The sequence below is a fragment of the Anser anser genome, assembly GCF_964211835.1.
Source record: "Anser anser genome assembly, chromosome: 10".
NCBI lineage: Eukaryota > Metazoa > Chordata > Aves > Anseriformes > Anatidae > Anser > Anser anser.
The window spans coordinates 20,852,052-20,866,794 of record NC_139730.1 but is presented as its reverse complement, the minus strand read 5'-3'; the positions used below and the strand labels follow the sequence as shown (position 1 = coordinate 20,866,794).

The 14,743-nt window shown below is 40.0% G+C and overlaps 1 protein-coding gene across 7 annotated transcripts in view; it reads right to left on the bottom strand.

Moving 5' to 3' along the window:
* Positions 1 to 14,743, bottom strand: part of LOC310904863 (uncharacterized protein) — a 499,219-nt gene that overhangs the window by 352,213 nt on the left and 132,263 nt on the right. For 2 of the 7 annotated variants that reach the window (XR_014588642.1, XM_083850107.1), the window contains one exon: positions 9,660 to 9,749. The exons of 2 other annotated variants lie outside the window; for them this stretch is intronic. Coding sequence is in view for 1 of the 5 variants with exons in the window: in XM_083850107.1 (XP_083706233.1) it covers positions 9,660 to 9,749 (90 nt within the window). In the remaining 4 variants the exon portion in view is untranslated. Of the gene's footprint in view, positions 1 to 965; positions 4,499 to 9,659; positions 9,750 to 14,743 lie in introns of all 7 variants that reach the window. 3 more of the 7 variants (XR_014588640.1, XR_014588641.1, XR_014588643.1) reach the window with 3 other exon arrangements.

The window sequence follows — 14,743 nt, the reverse complement described above, 5'->3', positions numbered from 1 at the left end:
GCATCCTCTTCAACTTTACTCTTTGGCACACCTTTCCCCTTTACAACAACTTAGTTTTAATGCATAATAAACTTTTTTTTTTAAAAAAAGAAAATGAGCAGTCACATATTCGGTGAAACATAGCTTTTTTTTTTCCCCCTCAACCAAAATTGAAAATTTATTTTGCTTAATTTGGGAGCCTTCAAAAAATCTATTTATTTCACTTTTTTCCCCTTTTAATTTAGGTCAACATTTAAGCAAAGAAAAAACAATGGTGGAGTAAATAAGGTAATACTGAAAATGTCCAAAAGATTTTCCAAACAAACAAACAAAAAAAAGCAAACATTTTCTTCCAAAACAAGAAATCCTCCCCCAAACTATACTTTCTTTCCAAGCCCTAGAGACAGAGGTACTTTTTTCCCAGGCACCCTGGCATTCTCAGTTCAACCTATCGTCATGAATAGATGTTCTGCAGTATCACAGTAGGACTGCTAATCTGAATAGACTGCCTGTGCATGCAAACAAATGTTTCGGTGCTGTTCACATCAGCCTGCCAACACCACAGCTCCTCCAAACACAATGGCTCAAGCTAGCAATGAAACCCAAGTTGCTCACGCTTCACACTGCAGTCTCCTCTCTTTCTGTACTCGACTTTTGCCAGCTGACACTATCATTTTGCAGCCACTATGACGACGAGCCATGCTGTTCTCTCTCACACAGATATTCGTCTTTTAGTCAAACTTCACAGGTGTATGCACTGCTTTGTACATCTTCTCAAGCAGGCAAGAAAGCTGCCTGAAGCCATGATCTTCTTTCAAATGTATGCATTAATGGCAGGAAACGCTCTACTAAACGATCCCCTATTAAATGCCCTTCATCATCATACACTGTTCCTCTGCTCACAGTTGCATTTTTCCCTAGCACACAGGACCCCAGTTTGTCACTAGAACCTAAGCATCAAGTCTTGAATGTGTAACTATACTCACATACAGCTAAGGCCTGGGAATTCTCTGGATGTGTGAAAGACATTCCAGAAGAGCTGTTATCCTGAAATACAGCAGGGCAAGAGAAAATGTTAGCTATTTACTTATTGGCCAGTTGTGAAAAAAAGTTTGTGCCTCTTTGTGAAGATGTTTTAGCTTTACTTATCATGGCATAGAAATTTGTTTAGCTATACCAACACCATTTCTGTAATATTCCTCCCTCGTGGGCCACTAAGAGCCAAGAATTCAGCTCTGGCCCTCACTGTAACCCCAGAGGCATAAACAACATCCTAAAATATTATGAAATATGTCCATACACTACCCTTTGAATCATTAAAAAACAAACAAACAAAAATCAATACATAAGAAGGAAAGAAGGAAAAAAGGAAAGAACAAAAGAACGAAAGAAGGAAAAGCCAAAACTCAGAGGCCCTACAAAAACACATGCCCAAAATGCTGCCAGGAGTTGTTTGTAAGAGTTCCAGTCTAGAAAATATCTTGCTTCATAAAAATGGCCCTATCTGCACAGGCTAAATGCATGTGCAAAGCACTCTGAATATGAAAAATACTAATTTTGAATGACACTGATCATCATACTGTACTTCTGCATAGGATGTGCAGCATCTTCTGGAAGAGCAGCTTAACAAGATCAATGCAATTATAAATTTCTGTGCAGTGGAACTCAGGTTATTTTGCATTACATTAATTTATTTTTTAATGTGTTTTCCTCCTTTGCTTCCTCTGCAGGCATAGATCACATTCTAGTTATTTTCTGCAAAAGGTTCATTATACTGTGCTTAATAACTCAGAGGACCTGGAAATTTTATCAGCAAATATTTTTAATTCTTAAGCATGGCATAAATGAATACATGCACTCCTCAATATATGCATTCCTTCAAATAAGTCAAAATGCAAAGTGCTGATCTGCACTTGAATGTATTTTTGCTTCCTCTCTTCCATTGTGCCTTTGCTCTCTACATAGTACAAAAGAAGAGGCAGAAACCACAGAGGTACAGCTAGATTTCAAATAACCATGTTTACAAGTTGCACACAAATATGCACACCAAGGGTCATGCATGTACTGCTGTTCTGGCTGGCTTCTGGTAGTTACTGCAACAAAGCATGGCTCCCAAACTACTTAAAAGACCCCCAAACTATTTTAGTACTACTGGAGCCCAACTGCTTTTCTTTTTAAGAAACATCATCGTTCTTGTACAAGGCAAACAGTTTTGAGAGTCAAATCTATTTCATTAACAGCAGACTGGGAAGCAATTCATGGTATTCCTACTATAAGCAGCAAAAGTTCAGGGAACATCTGTGTAAATCCTTCCCAAGCATCTTCACCCCTCCCCAAAATATTGCTACTTTGGACCTGTGTAAATCCCCTAGTCTAGCACTGAGCAGCAACATTTATTGCGACCTTGCTGGAGGTAAATGTCACAACTGCAGCCTAGCCTGTACTTTTTACTACTTTTCAAAGAAAAGATGTTCAGTTCTTACAAAAACCTGTAACACTTCTGGCATTTTCTGCTTCCTGTAACAGGTATGAGCCCTTCCAGTTCCAAAGATCAGTTTTCACCAAAGTAAAAAAAAAAAAAAAAAAAGCATGAAAAACAGTAACATTTCACCTGTTTATCACTTTTAATCTACAAGATGTACCTGCACACATAGACCCCTCTAACCTGTTCTCCAGTAAAGTAAAATTAATATAACAAAGGTAGGAAGTGAGTAGAGAACTGAAACATAAATGGGGAATGGACTTACTAGCAACTGGGGAAACAGCTGCTGCAGTTAAGGAACCACTACCAGCATGGAGCAGTCACAAGGCTGAAATACCAGTAGGAAAGAAATGTCCTGTCAAGCAGGATACCGCTAATCTGTGCCTCTGTCTGATGTATCTAACAGAAATGCTCCTGCCTTGCTCTTCACAGTAGCAGATGATGCACCCTGAAAGTACTCACGTATAACAAAGCCTCATGCCTTTGAACCCTGGAACCTTCAGTGGTTTCAGTAGTTTCTTTTTCTTGTGTTCCCCTTCACTGTCTCAAGCTGAGCTATTGAGGCTGGCAGTGCAGTGCGTCCTAGCCACTTGCTGGCTGTCAGTAATTCCCAGCTATTGTCATCAAGTCTGGGATTTCTTTGGATGACTACAAAGATTCAAGAATTTGTATACAGCACCACTAACACTAAATAAGGATTTTGCTTCTGGATGTCACATCTCAGATTTGGGTTGCCCCAGTGTGCAGGGAGTTCACATCATTAAAATCGCATGCCTGAAAAAGTTAACACATCCTCCTGGTGGATAAAGAACTAGGCAGGAATTCTTTCTTTTTTTTTCTTCAGGTTCCAGAGGAAGGAAAGAGGAGGGTGATTAATCAAAACGTGCCAATTAAGCAAAATGGAATCTTTTCCTAAAAACATATTAATTTTCACAAACTTTGTTAATAAAGGAACACCTGACCAAAAATTGCATCTGGGACTACAAAGCAAGAAGGCTTGCAAGGCTCCAGAGTTCTCAGCTTTTAAACCCACAGCTCCCACCCTTCATATGAACATTTTTCTCAAAGTCCAGACTACTCTAGCCCCCTACTCACATGAAACTTCCCTACTATTAAAAACATGTTGAAAAAGCTTTGTTGAAGACGAAAAAAGTTCTATATAGAAAGTATTAAGAATCTGGGATTTTTCTCAGTGCACATTATAAATGGTTGCTGTTTGGAATGAACCTGATATCGCATAATATTCATATTTCTCAAGGGAAGGGGAAAGTTAAGTGCCTAAGGGGGAAAATCCCCACAGCACTATTTTTTATTTTTATTTTTTAGTGTCAATTCTAGATGATAATTTTTATCTTCACTTTCTTTTGCCCATGTGGAACAAAGTTTCTGAATTCTTGTAGTCTTCCCCAGTCTTTTAATGCTCTTTCAACTATTTTTAGCAAAAACATATCACATCTAACTATTCAAGCTAATGGCATCTTCTTCATCCAAAGGTGCCTCTGTGAAGACACTGCTGTCCAGAGACAAATACCTTTAACTAAAATGCCTTCAAAAATACAGTGGGAGAGAGGGAGAATGTTAAGATTTTAATCCTTTCTGGGGATAATTCCATGCAATCAGTACAATCCTGTCTGTTCCATTTAAGGTAGTTTACTGTGCTGTCATCAGAAAGTTTGCCATTCTATTATACTTCATAGTTTCCTTAAAGCTGGTTCAAATTACTAATGATCACACTTACTACATCTCTTCCTTAACTGGTGAAAAGAGCATACTTATGGAAATAAATAAATAAATTCAGGCTTTCCCCTTTTTGGCAATGTCACGAGATGTTCCAAAAAGCTACTTGTGCTGCAAAAACACAATGTTATTTTACAAACCTCTTTGTACCTTCACATACCATTTCACCTACCTCATTTCTACCAGCTGTTGCCCTGGTGATTTTGCAGATGGCTATGTGGGCAGATGGACTGGAAGTTCATACTATAAACACGCAGCAAAGGAAAATCCATGGTTTTGCACTGCTTCAATTACCAGGATCTGTAGAGATGTCAAAGACATGCTATTCCCCATTTGGCAATATGCTTTGATTGCTAATTAGTGCAAACAGCTTGTTGTCTACAGTAATACACAATTACTTCTCAGTGACCAAATGGCTTACAACAATTTCAACAAGCAATTCAGGAGCCAAAAGCATTCCATAACTAAGATGCTGACACTAAGCTTGTGTATTTTTATTTAAAGATGTAATATTATAGCCATCTGGAAAACTGTTTATTTAATAACATCCAGCAACATGGTACTTGACACCTGTTAACTGGCAAGTTAACAGCAAAACAGGTAACCAAAGGTATGAGTGGATCCAACATTCAGGACTAGGGAGGACGAAAGAGACAATGACTGACATAATGGCTTCTTTTTTGGACGACTTATTTTTAACAAAAAAAAAAAAGGAAGGAAGGAATGAAGGAAGGAGAGAGAGAGAGAAAGAAAGAAAGGGGTGGAGAGAAAGAGAGAATAAGGGTCCAATTTCTGTGGAAAATAATCGTGGGGGGGGGGGGGGAATCAAGCACTGGAAAGGTATTTTACTAAAAAAAAAAAGAAATCTCTTCCTTCCATCATTCTTCGAGAAAACAGAAGAGGGGTTAGAGCCATCATAATGAAAGCTTGACAAAAAACTAAAGCTTGGATTTACTGCAAGCTCTGCAGACCTACCAGTGATGCCATTTTGTGAGAACATAGGTTCCTCTTCCTCCCCAGCACACATCAAACTACAGAGACACTCAAACAAGCTTAACAATTTAGGGCTGCTCCACGAGGTAGTACACGAATGCTAATTAACTTTCTAGAGATTCTTCCCTTGAGGCCAAGCATTTTCTGAAATGGCCTCCTTGTAGTAAACACAACTGAAAATCCTTCCAAGTGCATGATTCATGTTCTGTGCTCACAGCCCTAATGGTGTTCAAACACAGAAATCTTTTTACAGAATGAGATGGCCAGAAAAAGTTATATAGCAGAGTGTGAACTGGATTTTCCATTTGATGAAAATATATTTAGGATCTAATGTACATTGCATCTATACGGAAATTATGCCCACAACCAAGGTAGATGAAAGAAACGCAGCTAGGATTTTAGGTTACATTTGCTAGAAGGGTTTAAGTCTTTAGAGAACACACCAACAAACAGCTTCTCTTTGCATTCCTATCATGTCACTTTTAGTCTTTAAACTCAAAAAAAAACCCTTCATAAAGTGCAAACAAAAGTAAACAGGCCAACATTACTGTATTTAGACTTGTCTCAACACCAACACCCTCCACGAAAAGAAAAGCATTCCTGGACTACTCCGGGTTTGGGAATACACTTTGTCTTGAAGTCTATCACTTTCTCTAGAGCCAATGCAAGGATAGACCAGGGAGAGTTATTTTATTACCACAGCATCTATCTTCTGTTTCAGGACAGATGATGGCACGGTGGGATACTGCAAGGTGAGTTGGATCTCCACCAATGTTTGGCATTACAGAATCAGTAGAGTTGTAGACGATAACTTGCATTTTACTTGAAAAGTTAAACCAGGGGACTAAACACTGATGGGGACTCTAAGAATTTCCTCTCCACTTGAATTAAGCTTCATTTCTAAGGCTCCAGTCCAACAGCCCAGCCAGAGCAGTATGCATTACTTCAAACAACATAGAACACGAACAGCTTATAAAAATTTTAGATGGTGTTTTTCTTAATTAATTAATTAATGAGATCTTTTGCTGCTTCAAACTCTACTATATTTTTTCAATTACAGATTATTTCCCCTGTAATATATTGAAACAATGCTGGATATTTTTAGACTTGTAGTTCTGAACACAGAATGGGAAAATTGATAGTTGAAAAACAAAGCATCAGTTTGGATGTATTTACTTTGAGTATTAACATCATACTAGAAGATGTTTAGAAGTTCAGACTAGACAAAAATGCTGGAAGCCCTTATCCTTTCCATAGATCACCTTACAACTGCACATTAACAGTAATTCTGATTAATGGCTGTCACGCTGTTTTAGTTCTGCATTAAGGCTGAGATTCATATATACCCTCTGCTTCCAAGACCACTGCCTGTCATACTAGCAGAGATACCACACAGTACAGTTAAACTGAGTTATAGTTACTAGTATTATCCACGAGATTTCAGGTGAGATCACAAAAAGCTGCTATAATGAGGTAGCTAGTAGAATAAAATTTAACTTGTTAACTTACAGGATTTTTTAACATGTTGAAATTTCTGTTGTCTTAAATAATCCCTGATAGTGAGACAGAAAACAGACACAGAAATAGGAAAATCATGCTACATTACAGCAGCGATTGCTTTATTTGTCCTTTCTCACGCAAACCTAAAGAACTTCCCCTAATATTTTCTTTATTACGTCATACATCCTATAAAACATCTTGGATTGCAATATTAAGAACATACTTTTTTTTTTTTAAGTAAAATCAACTCATCATTGTTCATATTGTAAAGTTGTAAGAGAAAGCTTGCAAAACAAAGCAAAGTAAAACAAAACAAAACCATAAAAATAATATAAAGCCAACTCACAAGAGACTCCAGCTTTGAAAGAAGGCAGAACTTAGAACTTCTAGATACCATCATATGGTGCTTTTGAGTTCAACAGTCCTTACTTTGAACTAAATGGCTAAAGAATCCATTATTTTAGAGTTCTCATGGATTTTTCATTTGTTAGTAAACAACAGTGCTTTTCTAAACATGATAGAAATTCTTTTCCATTGCCTGTAGCTGCTGATTGCTGTCTGTCAGCCAGCAGAGCTGAAGTAACAGAGCAACCAATCGTGTAGTACCACTAAGCAAGAATCAAGCATACGGTCCAAGAGAAATCCACTACTTTGTGAAATCATATTTGCACAGAGATTACTTAAGTAATTAATTACAATTATAGTCATAAAAATCAACCTGTATTATAAGCAACAAGTACTTGCTTATAATTTCTGGGCAGGAATAAGGGCCACATATGGCAAGTGAACAGTGATTATGAAATTATGATTCCACAGCTTTAAACAAACAGGTATTAAAATAAATATAGTATCTTAGTGGCAATGTTCAAATATATCACTTGCACGAAGTAGAATAAAACTTTTCTTGCATTTTCTAACTTTCCCTATATCATTGGTGAGCTATGCCATCCAAGAGGCTGCTGACATACAGGAATTAAGTTCAGAATCCCTAACCCAAATAATAGCATGTACAATTTTGTCACCAGTAGTGACATGAAATATCTGCAAGACATATGAGCACTAATTTGCATGGCTCAGCCATGCACAGATCTGTATTACATACACAGATGTAGCTTTAAAATACTGCTCAAACAACCATCACACAGGGAGAAAATGCAATATTGCATTCTACAAAGGAGACAATTTGCTTAATGTAATTCTAATCCTCCTTACCTGCTTCCTTCTACTGCCATAAATGCTTTCTCTATTTCCTGTTAATAGCCCCCATCACTTTCTACCTGTTACTGATGCCTTCATCAATACCTCCCTGCTACTTCAAGTACCACATTTCCAGTTACCTTGTCAGTAGAGCTGAGCCTTTTTCTAGTCTACCCACCACCCTTTTGTTAAAAGCATTATTCCCTCCCTTGCTGTGTCTCATTTAAACATCCAAACTGACAGTCTTTTAGGTGCTCTGGTGGCAGCTTCTTAAGAGATTGAGGCCTTTTGTGTGTCAGCCCCCTGACACACATAATCTACATGCAGCAGAGAAGTGACAGACAAAGAATCTCTTAAAAATCAGAGAGAGAGCAAGAGAGAAATTGGCAGAAAGTAAAACTGTTCTGAAAACATGGCTCTTCTCTGGAAGTGGAATTGCTGGCTCGCTTGGGGTAATATAGCTATTTGGATTGCCCACAGAATCAGCTTATAGAAAATCCAAAGAACCACAGATCTAAAGCAAGCATAGAGGAGTTTTAACCTTAAATGTTCTTCTTGTTTCTGAAGGCATTAACACTGTGATGGGTGCTCCCTGTAATTTCTTTGTGCTGCTAGAGCTGCATCAGCAGGTGGCAGAAAAGAAAACAGAAATGTCACTCAAATTATCATAAACTGGAAGAGAAAGAAAATCTTTGGATGCCATGACAAGGCCAGTGAACTGTATGCAAAGATCCTTTTTGAGGGGTATGAGATTGATCTTTTACTTGTTTGGTAACGAAGAACTCAAGCAGCTCATACACATTACCTACTTCTGCAGGTAACAGACACTGAGAACAGATACAGCCTCTACTGAAGGAACTTTTACTTTCTTATATTAAAGAATTTCCTTGTATTAACAGTACATAATGAAATAAACCACAGTCAGAACAAGAATGATGATGCCAACAACTCCATAAGAGCTATTCTTGTCAATGGTAAGCATTTCTTGACCTTGCCTGATTTACAGTCATTGCTATTATTACCTTTTAAGATCATCCTAATATGACAGTTATGATCTTTCCATGTATTATCAGAAATTATTTTTAGCTATTTCTTTTAATAAATATGATCACCTAGATAAAGGAATTAAGAAAAACTTTAATAACATTAAGAATTATTACTCAGTGTCCCGGTTTCAGTTAGGACAGAGTTAATTTCCCTCCTAGTAGCTGGTAGGGTGCTATGTTTTGGATTAGGATGAGAAGAGCGCTGATAACATGCTGATGTTTTAAGTGTTGCAGAGCAGTGCTTACACCAAGCCAAGGACTTTTCAGCTTCTCGCTCTGTCCTGCCAGCGTGCAGGCTAGGGGTGCAGCAAGAGCTGGGAGGGGACAGACCCAGGACAGCTGACCCAAACTGGCCAAAGGGGTATTCCATACCATCTGACGTCATGCTAAACAATATATAGGGGTGGCTAGCCGGGGTGGGGGACTGGGTGCTCAGGGATAGGCTGGGCATCAGTCAGCGGGTGGTGAGCAATTGCATTGTGCATCACTTGTTTCGTACACATTATTAGTAGTAGTACTATTACAATTATTATTATTATTATTGTTATTATCATTTTCCTGTCTTAATAAACTGTCTTTATCTCAACTCACAGGCTTCACTTTCCCGTTTCTCTCCCCCATCCCAGAGAGGGAGGGGGGAGGGTGAGCGAACGGCTGTGTGGTGTTTAGCTGCCGACCGGGTTAAACCACAACACTCAGTTAAAAGTGTTTTTTATCTAACTCACCATTCTAGACAAAGCTCAGACGTTAGAAGTGATAGATGATATTCATACAGCTTCACTGCTGTAACAGGTGTCAAAGGAGGCAGCATTTCCCTGTACAAGAAAAAACAGCACTAAATACAATAAAATATTATCTAAAAAATAAATTTAAAAAATCTAAAATGACCAGAAGTCCCAAGCTCAGCATACTTCCAGCTCAGAATATTAAGAGTATTGGAAATTTTCTGAAAAAGTATCCATAGCACATAATTTAAATGATATTTTGTAGCTTGAAGTGGAACTTAGTCTAGCATTCACTATTAAGTAGATTCTTACAACATAGATCATGGAGAAAAGCCTGTCATAGTCACTAAGACATAAAAAGAAAGAAATCATGCATTTGTTGTCGATCAACAAATTCCCTGGCCTTTTTTTTCCTTCCTTCCCTCCCCTCTCATCAGCAGAAATGGGAAATCACCAAGGGAGAGAGAACAGAAAAGCACTCTGCTTTCTCCCCTTCCTCTCTATTTGTTAATCTCTCTCCCCTACAGCACTTTCCTCATACACGTTTTCTGTCATAGGCATTTCTTTCCTACTTTTGAAAATTCATATTGAGAGCTCTTCTCTCGTCTAAGTTACTCTGCCTTCTTCTTGGATCACTGTAAGGTTCACTCTCACAAGTATCTTCCGTAAGTTTAGCATTTATCTTGTTGACTGAATTTGCTCTATTTGCCATCGTGCAGCAGGCAGGCTATGACTTGGTTGCCATCACGGAAACGTGGTGGGACCACTCCCTTGCCTGGCATGCTGCAATATCTGGCTATAGGCTCTTCAGAAGGGACAGGCAGCACAGAAGGGGTGGTGGTGTGGCTCTCTATATTAGAGAGTGTTTTGATGTTGTAGAACTAGAGGCTGAGACTGGGAATGATAAGGTTGAGTCCCTATGGGTTAGGATCAGTGGGAAGGCCAACAAGGGAAGCATCCTGGTGGGGGTCTGTTACAGACCACCAAACCAGGATGAGGAGACAGAAGAGGAATTCTACAGGCAGCTGGCAAAAGTTGCGAAATCGTCAGCTCTTGTCCTCGTGGGGGACTTCAACTTCCCAGACATATCCTGGAAACGCAACACGGCACAGAGAAAGCAGTCTAGGAGGTTTCTGGAGAGCGTGGGAGATAGCTTCCTGACGCAGCTGGTTAGTGAGCCTACCAGGGGAGGTGCCCCGCTAGACCTTCTGTTCACAAACATAGAAGGACTGGTGGGAGATGTGGTGGTCGGGAGCTGTCTTGGGCAGAGTGACCACGAAATGGTAGAGTTCTCTATTCTTGGCGAAGTCAGGAGGGGGACCAGTAAAACCGCTGCCTTGGACTTCCGGAGGGCAAACTTTGAGCTTCAGGACACTGGTTGGCAGAGTCCCTTGGGAGGGGGTTCTGAAGGGCAGAGGAGTCCGGGAAGGCTTGGCACTCTTCAAGAAGGAAATCTTAATGGCTCAGGAGCGGTCTGTCCCCACGTGCCCAAAGATGAGCCAGCGTGGAAGAAGACCGGCCTGGCTGAACAGAGAGTTGTGGCTTGAGCTTAGGAGAAAAAAGAGGGTTTATAATCTTTGGAAAAGAGGGCGGACCACTCAGGAGGACTATAAGGATGTTGCGAGGCTGTGCAGGGACAAAATTAGAAAAGCCAAAGCTCATCTGGAGCTCAATCTGGCTACTGCCGTTAAAGACAACAGAAAACGTTTTTATAAATACATCAACACGAAAAGGAGGACTAAGGATGATCTCCATCCTTTACTGGATGCGGGGGGAAACTTAGTGACGAGAGATGAGGAAAAGGCTGAGGTGCTTAATGCCTTCTTTACCTCAGTCTTTAGCGGCACGACCAGTTGTTCTCTAGATACCCAGTACCCTGGTGGAAGGAGATGGGGAGCAGAATGTGGCCCTCATAATCCACGAGGAAATGGTTGGCAACCTGCTACAGCACTTGAATGTACGCAAGTCGATGGGGCCGGATGGGATCCACCCGAGGGTACTGAACGAACTGGCGGAGGAGCTGGCCAAGCCGCTTTCCATCATTTATCGGCAGTCCTGGCTATCAGGGGAGGTCCCAGTCGACTGGCGGCTAGCAAACGTGATGCCCATCTACAAGAAGGGCCGGAGGGTAGACCCGGGGAACTATAGGCCTGTTAGTTTGACATCAGTGCCAGGGAAGCTCATGGAGCAGATTATCTTGAGTGTCATCACGCGGCACTTGCAGGGCAACCAGGCAATCAGGCCCAGTCAGCATGGGTTTACGAAAGGCCGGTCCTCCTTGATGAACCTGATCTCCTTCTATGACAAAGTGACACGCTTAATGGATGAGGGAAAGGCTGTGGATGTGGTCTACCTTGATTTCAGTAAGGCTTTTGACACTGTTTCCCACAACATTCTCCTCAAGAAACTGGCTGCTCGGGGCTTGGACTGGCGTACGCTTCATTGGGTTAGAAACTGGCTGGGTAGCCGGGCCCTAAGAGTCGTGGTGAATGGAGTCAAATCCAGTTGGAGGCCGGTCACTAGTGGAGTCCCCCAGGGCTCAGTACTGGGGCCAGTCCTCTTTAATATCTTTATCGACGATCTGGATGAGGGGATCGAGTGTACCCTCAGTAAGTTTGCAGACGACACCAAGTTAGGTGTGTGTGTCGCTCTGCTCGAGAGTAGAAAGGCTGTGCAGGAGGATCTGGATAGGCTGGACCGATGGGCTGAGGCCAACTGTATGAAGTTCAACAAGGCCAAGTGCCGGGACCTGCACCTGGGGCACAACAACCCCCAAGCAGCGCTACAGGCCGGGAGATGAGTGGTCGGAAAGCTGCCTGGCAGAGAAGGACCTGGGAGTATTGGTTGATAGTCGGCTGAATATGAGCCAGCAGTGTGCTCAGGTGGCCAAGAAGGCCAACAGCATCCTGGCTTGTATAAGAAGCAGTGTGGCCAGCAGGGCTAGGGAAGTGATTGTGCCCCTGTACTCGGCTCTGGTGAGGCTGCACGAGTACTGTGTTCAGTTTTGGGCCCCTTGCTACAAGAAGGACATGGAGGTGCTCGAGAGAGTCCAGAGAAGGGCAACAAAGCTGGTGAGTGGTCTGGAGAACAAGTCTTACGAGAAGCAGCTGAGGGAGCTGGGGTTGTTCAGTCTGGAAAAGAGGAGGCTCAGGGGCGACCTTATCGCTGTCTATAGGTATATTAAAGGAGGCTGTAGCAAGGTGGGGGTTGGTCTATTCTCCCATGTGCCTGGTGACAGGACGAGGGGGAATGGGCTAAAGTTGCGCCAGGGGAGGTTTAGGTTGGATATTAGGAAGAACTTCTTTACTGAAAAGGTTGTTGGGCATTGGAATGGGCTGCCCAGGGAAGTGGTTGAGTCACCATCCCTGGAGGTCTTTAAAAGACGTTTAGATGTAGACCTTTAATGATATGGTTTAGTGGAGGACTTGTTAGTGTTAGGTCAGAGGTTGGACTAGGTGATCTTGGAGGTCTCTTCCAATCTAGATGATTCTGTGATTCAATATGATTATTACTATTATTTACTTATCTATAAAGTTTCAGTTCCTTATTACTCTTATTTATACATGGAGCCCTTACTGAACCCAAAATTGTGTCAATACTATGTTCTACCATGGATTTGATCTTTCTATAATTCATAATAAAAATCAAAGTTTCACATCAACAGAAAACTGTAGATCGTACTGTCAATTGTTGTTTATATATATATTTATACATTTATAGTTTAGCTTTTATATCTGCAGCTTAGCTTTTTCCAAAAGTGATTCAGAACTAAGAATCACTAAAGATTAAAATCAACATCTTAGATATTCCAGCTCCTAATGCCTTAGTTTTCCTGGTCTCTCAAAACATTATTTTTAATGAACATTTCTATACATATATACAAAAGTTGTTGATATCTGTGATTGCCAACTTCTATGTAAGCTTGCTGTAGACCTTATCAGCCTACAGCCCATTTTATGAAACTTCACTGTTTAAGTAATCTATTTGTCTTGCCACTGTATTAAATTTTCTGCCGTTTTGAGCACTCTGTCCTGCCTCTCCAAGGAAAACACCAACATGCCCAAAAAACTGCAGAAATTGACTAATTTTTTTTCACAGATACATGAAAAAGCACTAAATGAAGTGGACCTCTCCACTTAAGTGTGCACTACTGGCAATTTGAAGGGATATTTCACTCTCAGGAAACATTCAACTTTTTGAACTATGAACCACAGTAGTATTATCTTAATAATTTTAATAAGCACTCTAATTTCTTTCAATACAGACTTTTCCTTGAAATACTTCCATTTCTTAAGTCTTTTAATTGCTTCTCATATATTTCAATACCACTACTTTCTGCTGAGCTAGAAATTTCTTGTTATTCTCATATGGACTGGGTGAAAATAATTAATCTACTATGAGATAAAAATAATTGCATAATAGGCATTAAATAGGTTGTTCAAGGATTATCATTCAACCACTTCTATGATTCTTTACCTTATTACAATTTATTCTGTTTCAGAAAAGAAGAATCAATTCTTTCATGAAACAATAATCAAGAAAGCCTGCAAATCTGTGTTGAACAAACTGGTCTTTTTATCTACCTTTCCACAAAATTAAATTATTGAAATGATTGAATCCAAGTGATCACTGAAAGCAATCCATAGTTTCTTTTCTTTAAGTCTGTAATCATCCACGTGATGAGTTTAGAAAGTTTAGATTGATGGCTTTGTTAAAAAAAAAGGGGATTTAATCCCTTATTGTTGTATACATCAAAAGACAGTACTTAAATTCCAGTATACTGCACATATCATCAAAGAAGTTAACACCAGACATTCTTCAGCTAAAAAGCCACTGTATTCATGTTTTCAACTATTACTGAAAATTCCAATATATTCTACAATGATATGAAATGGGACAGTCGGAGTTTAAAGACTACCAGTAAAACTAAATTATTCAAAAAAGTCTTGAATTATTTTCCACACAGTTAGGCTACTAGAAACAGGACTAAAGTTCTTTCCATAGTCAAAAGCCAAGAACTGTATTATGCAACACCTTAGTCATCTGTAATATGTATCATGCTGAGCCATTCATCCAAGAATATC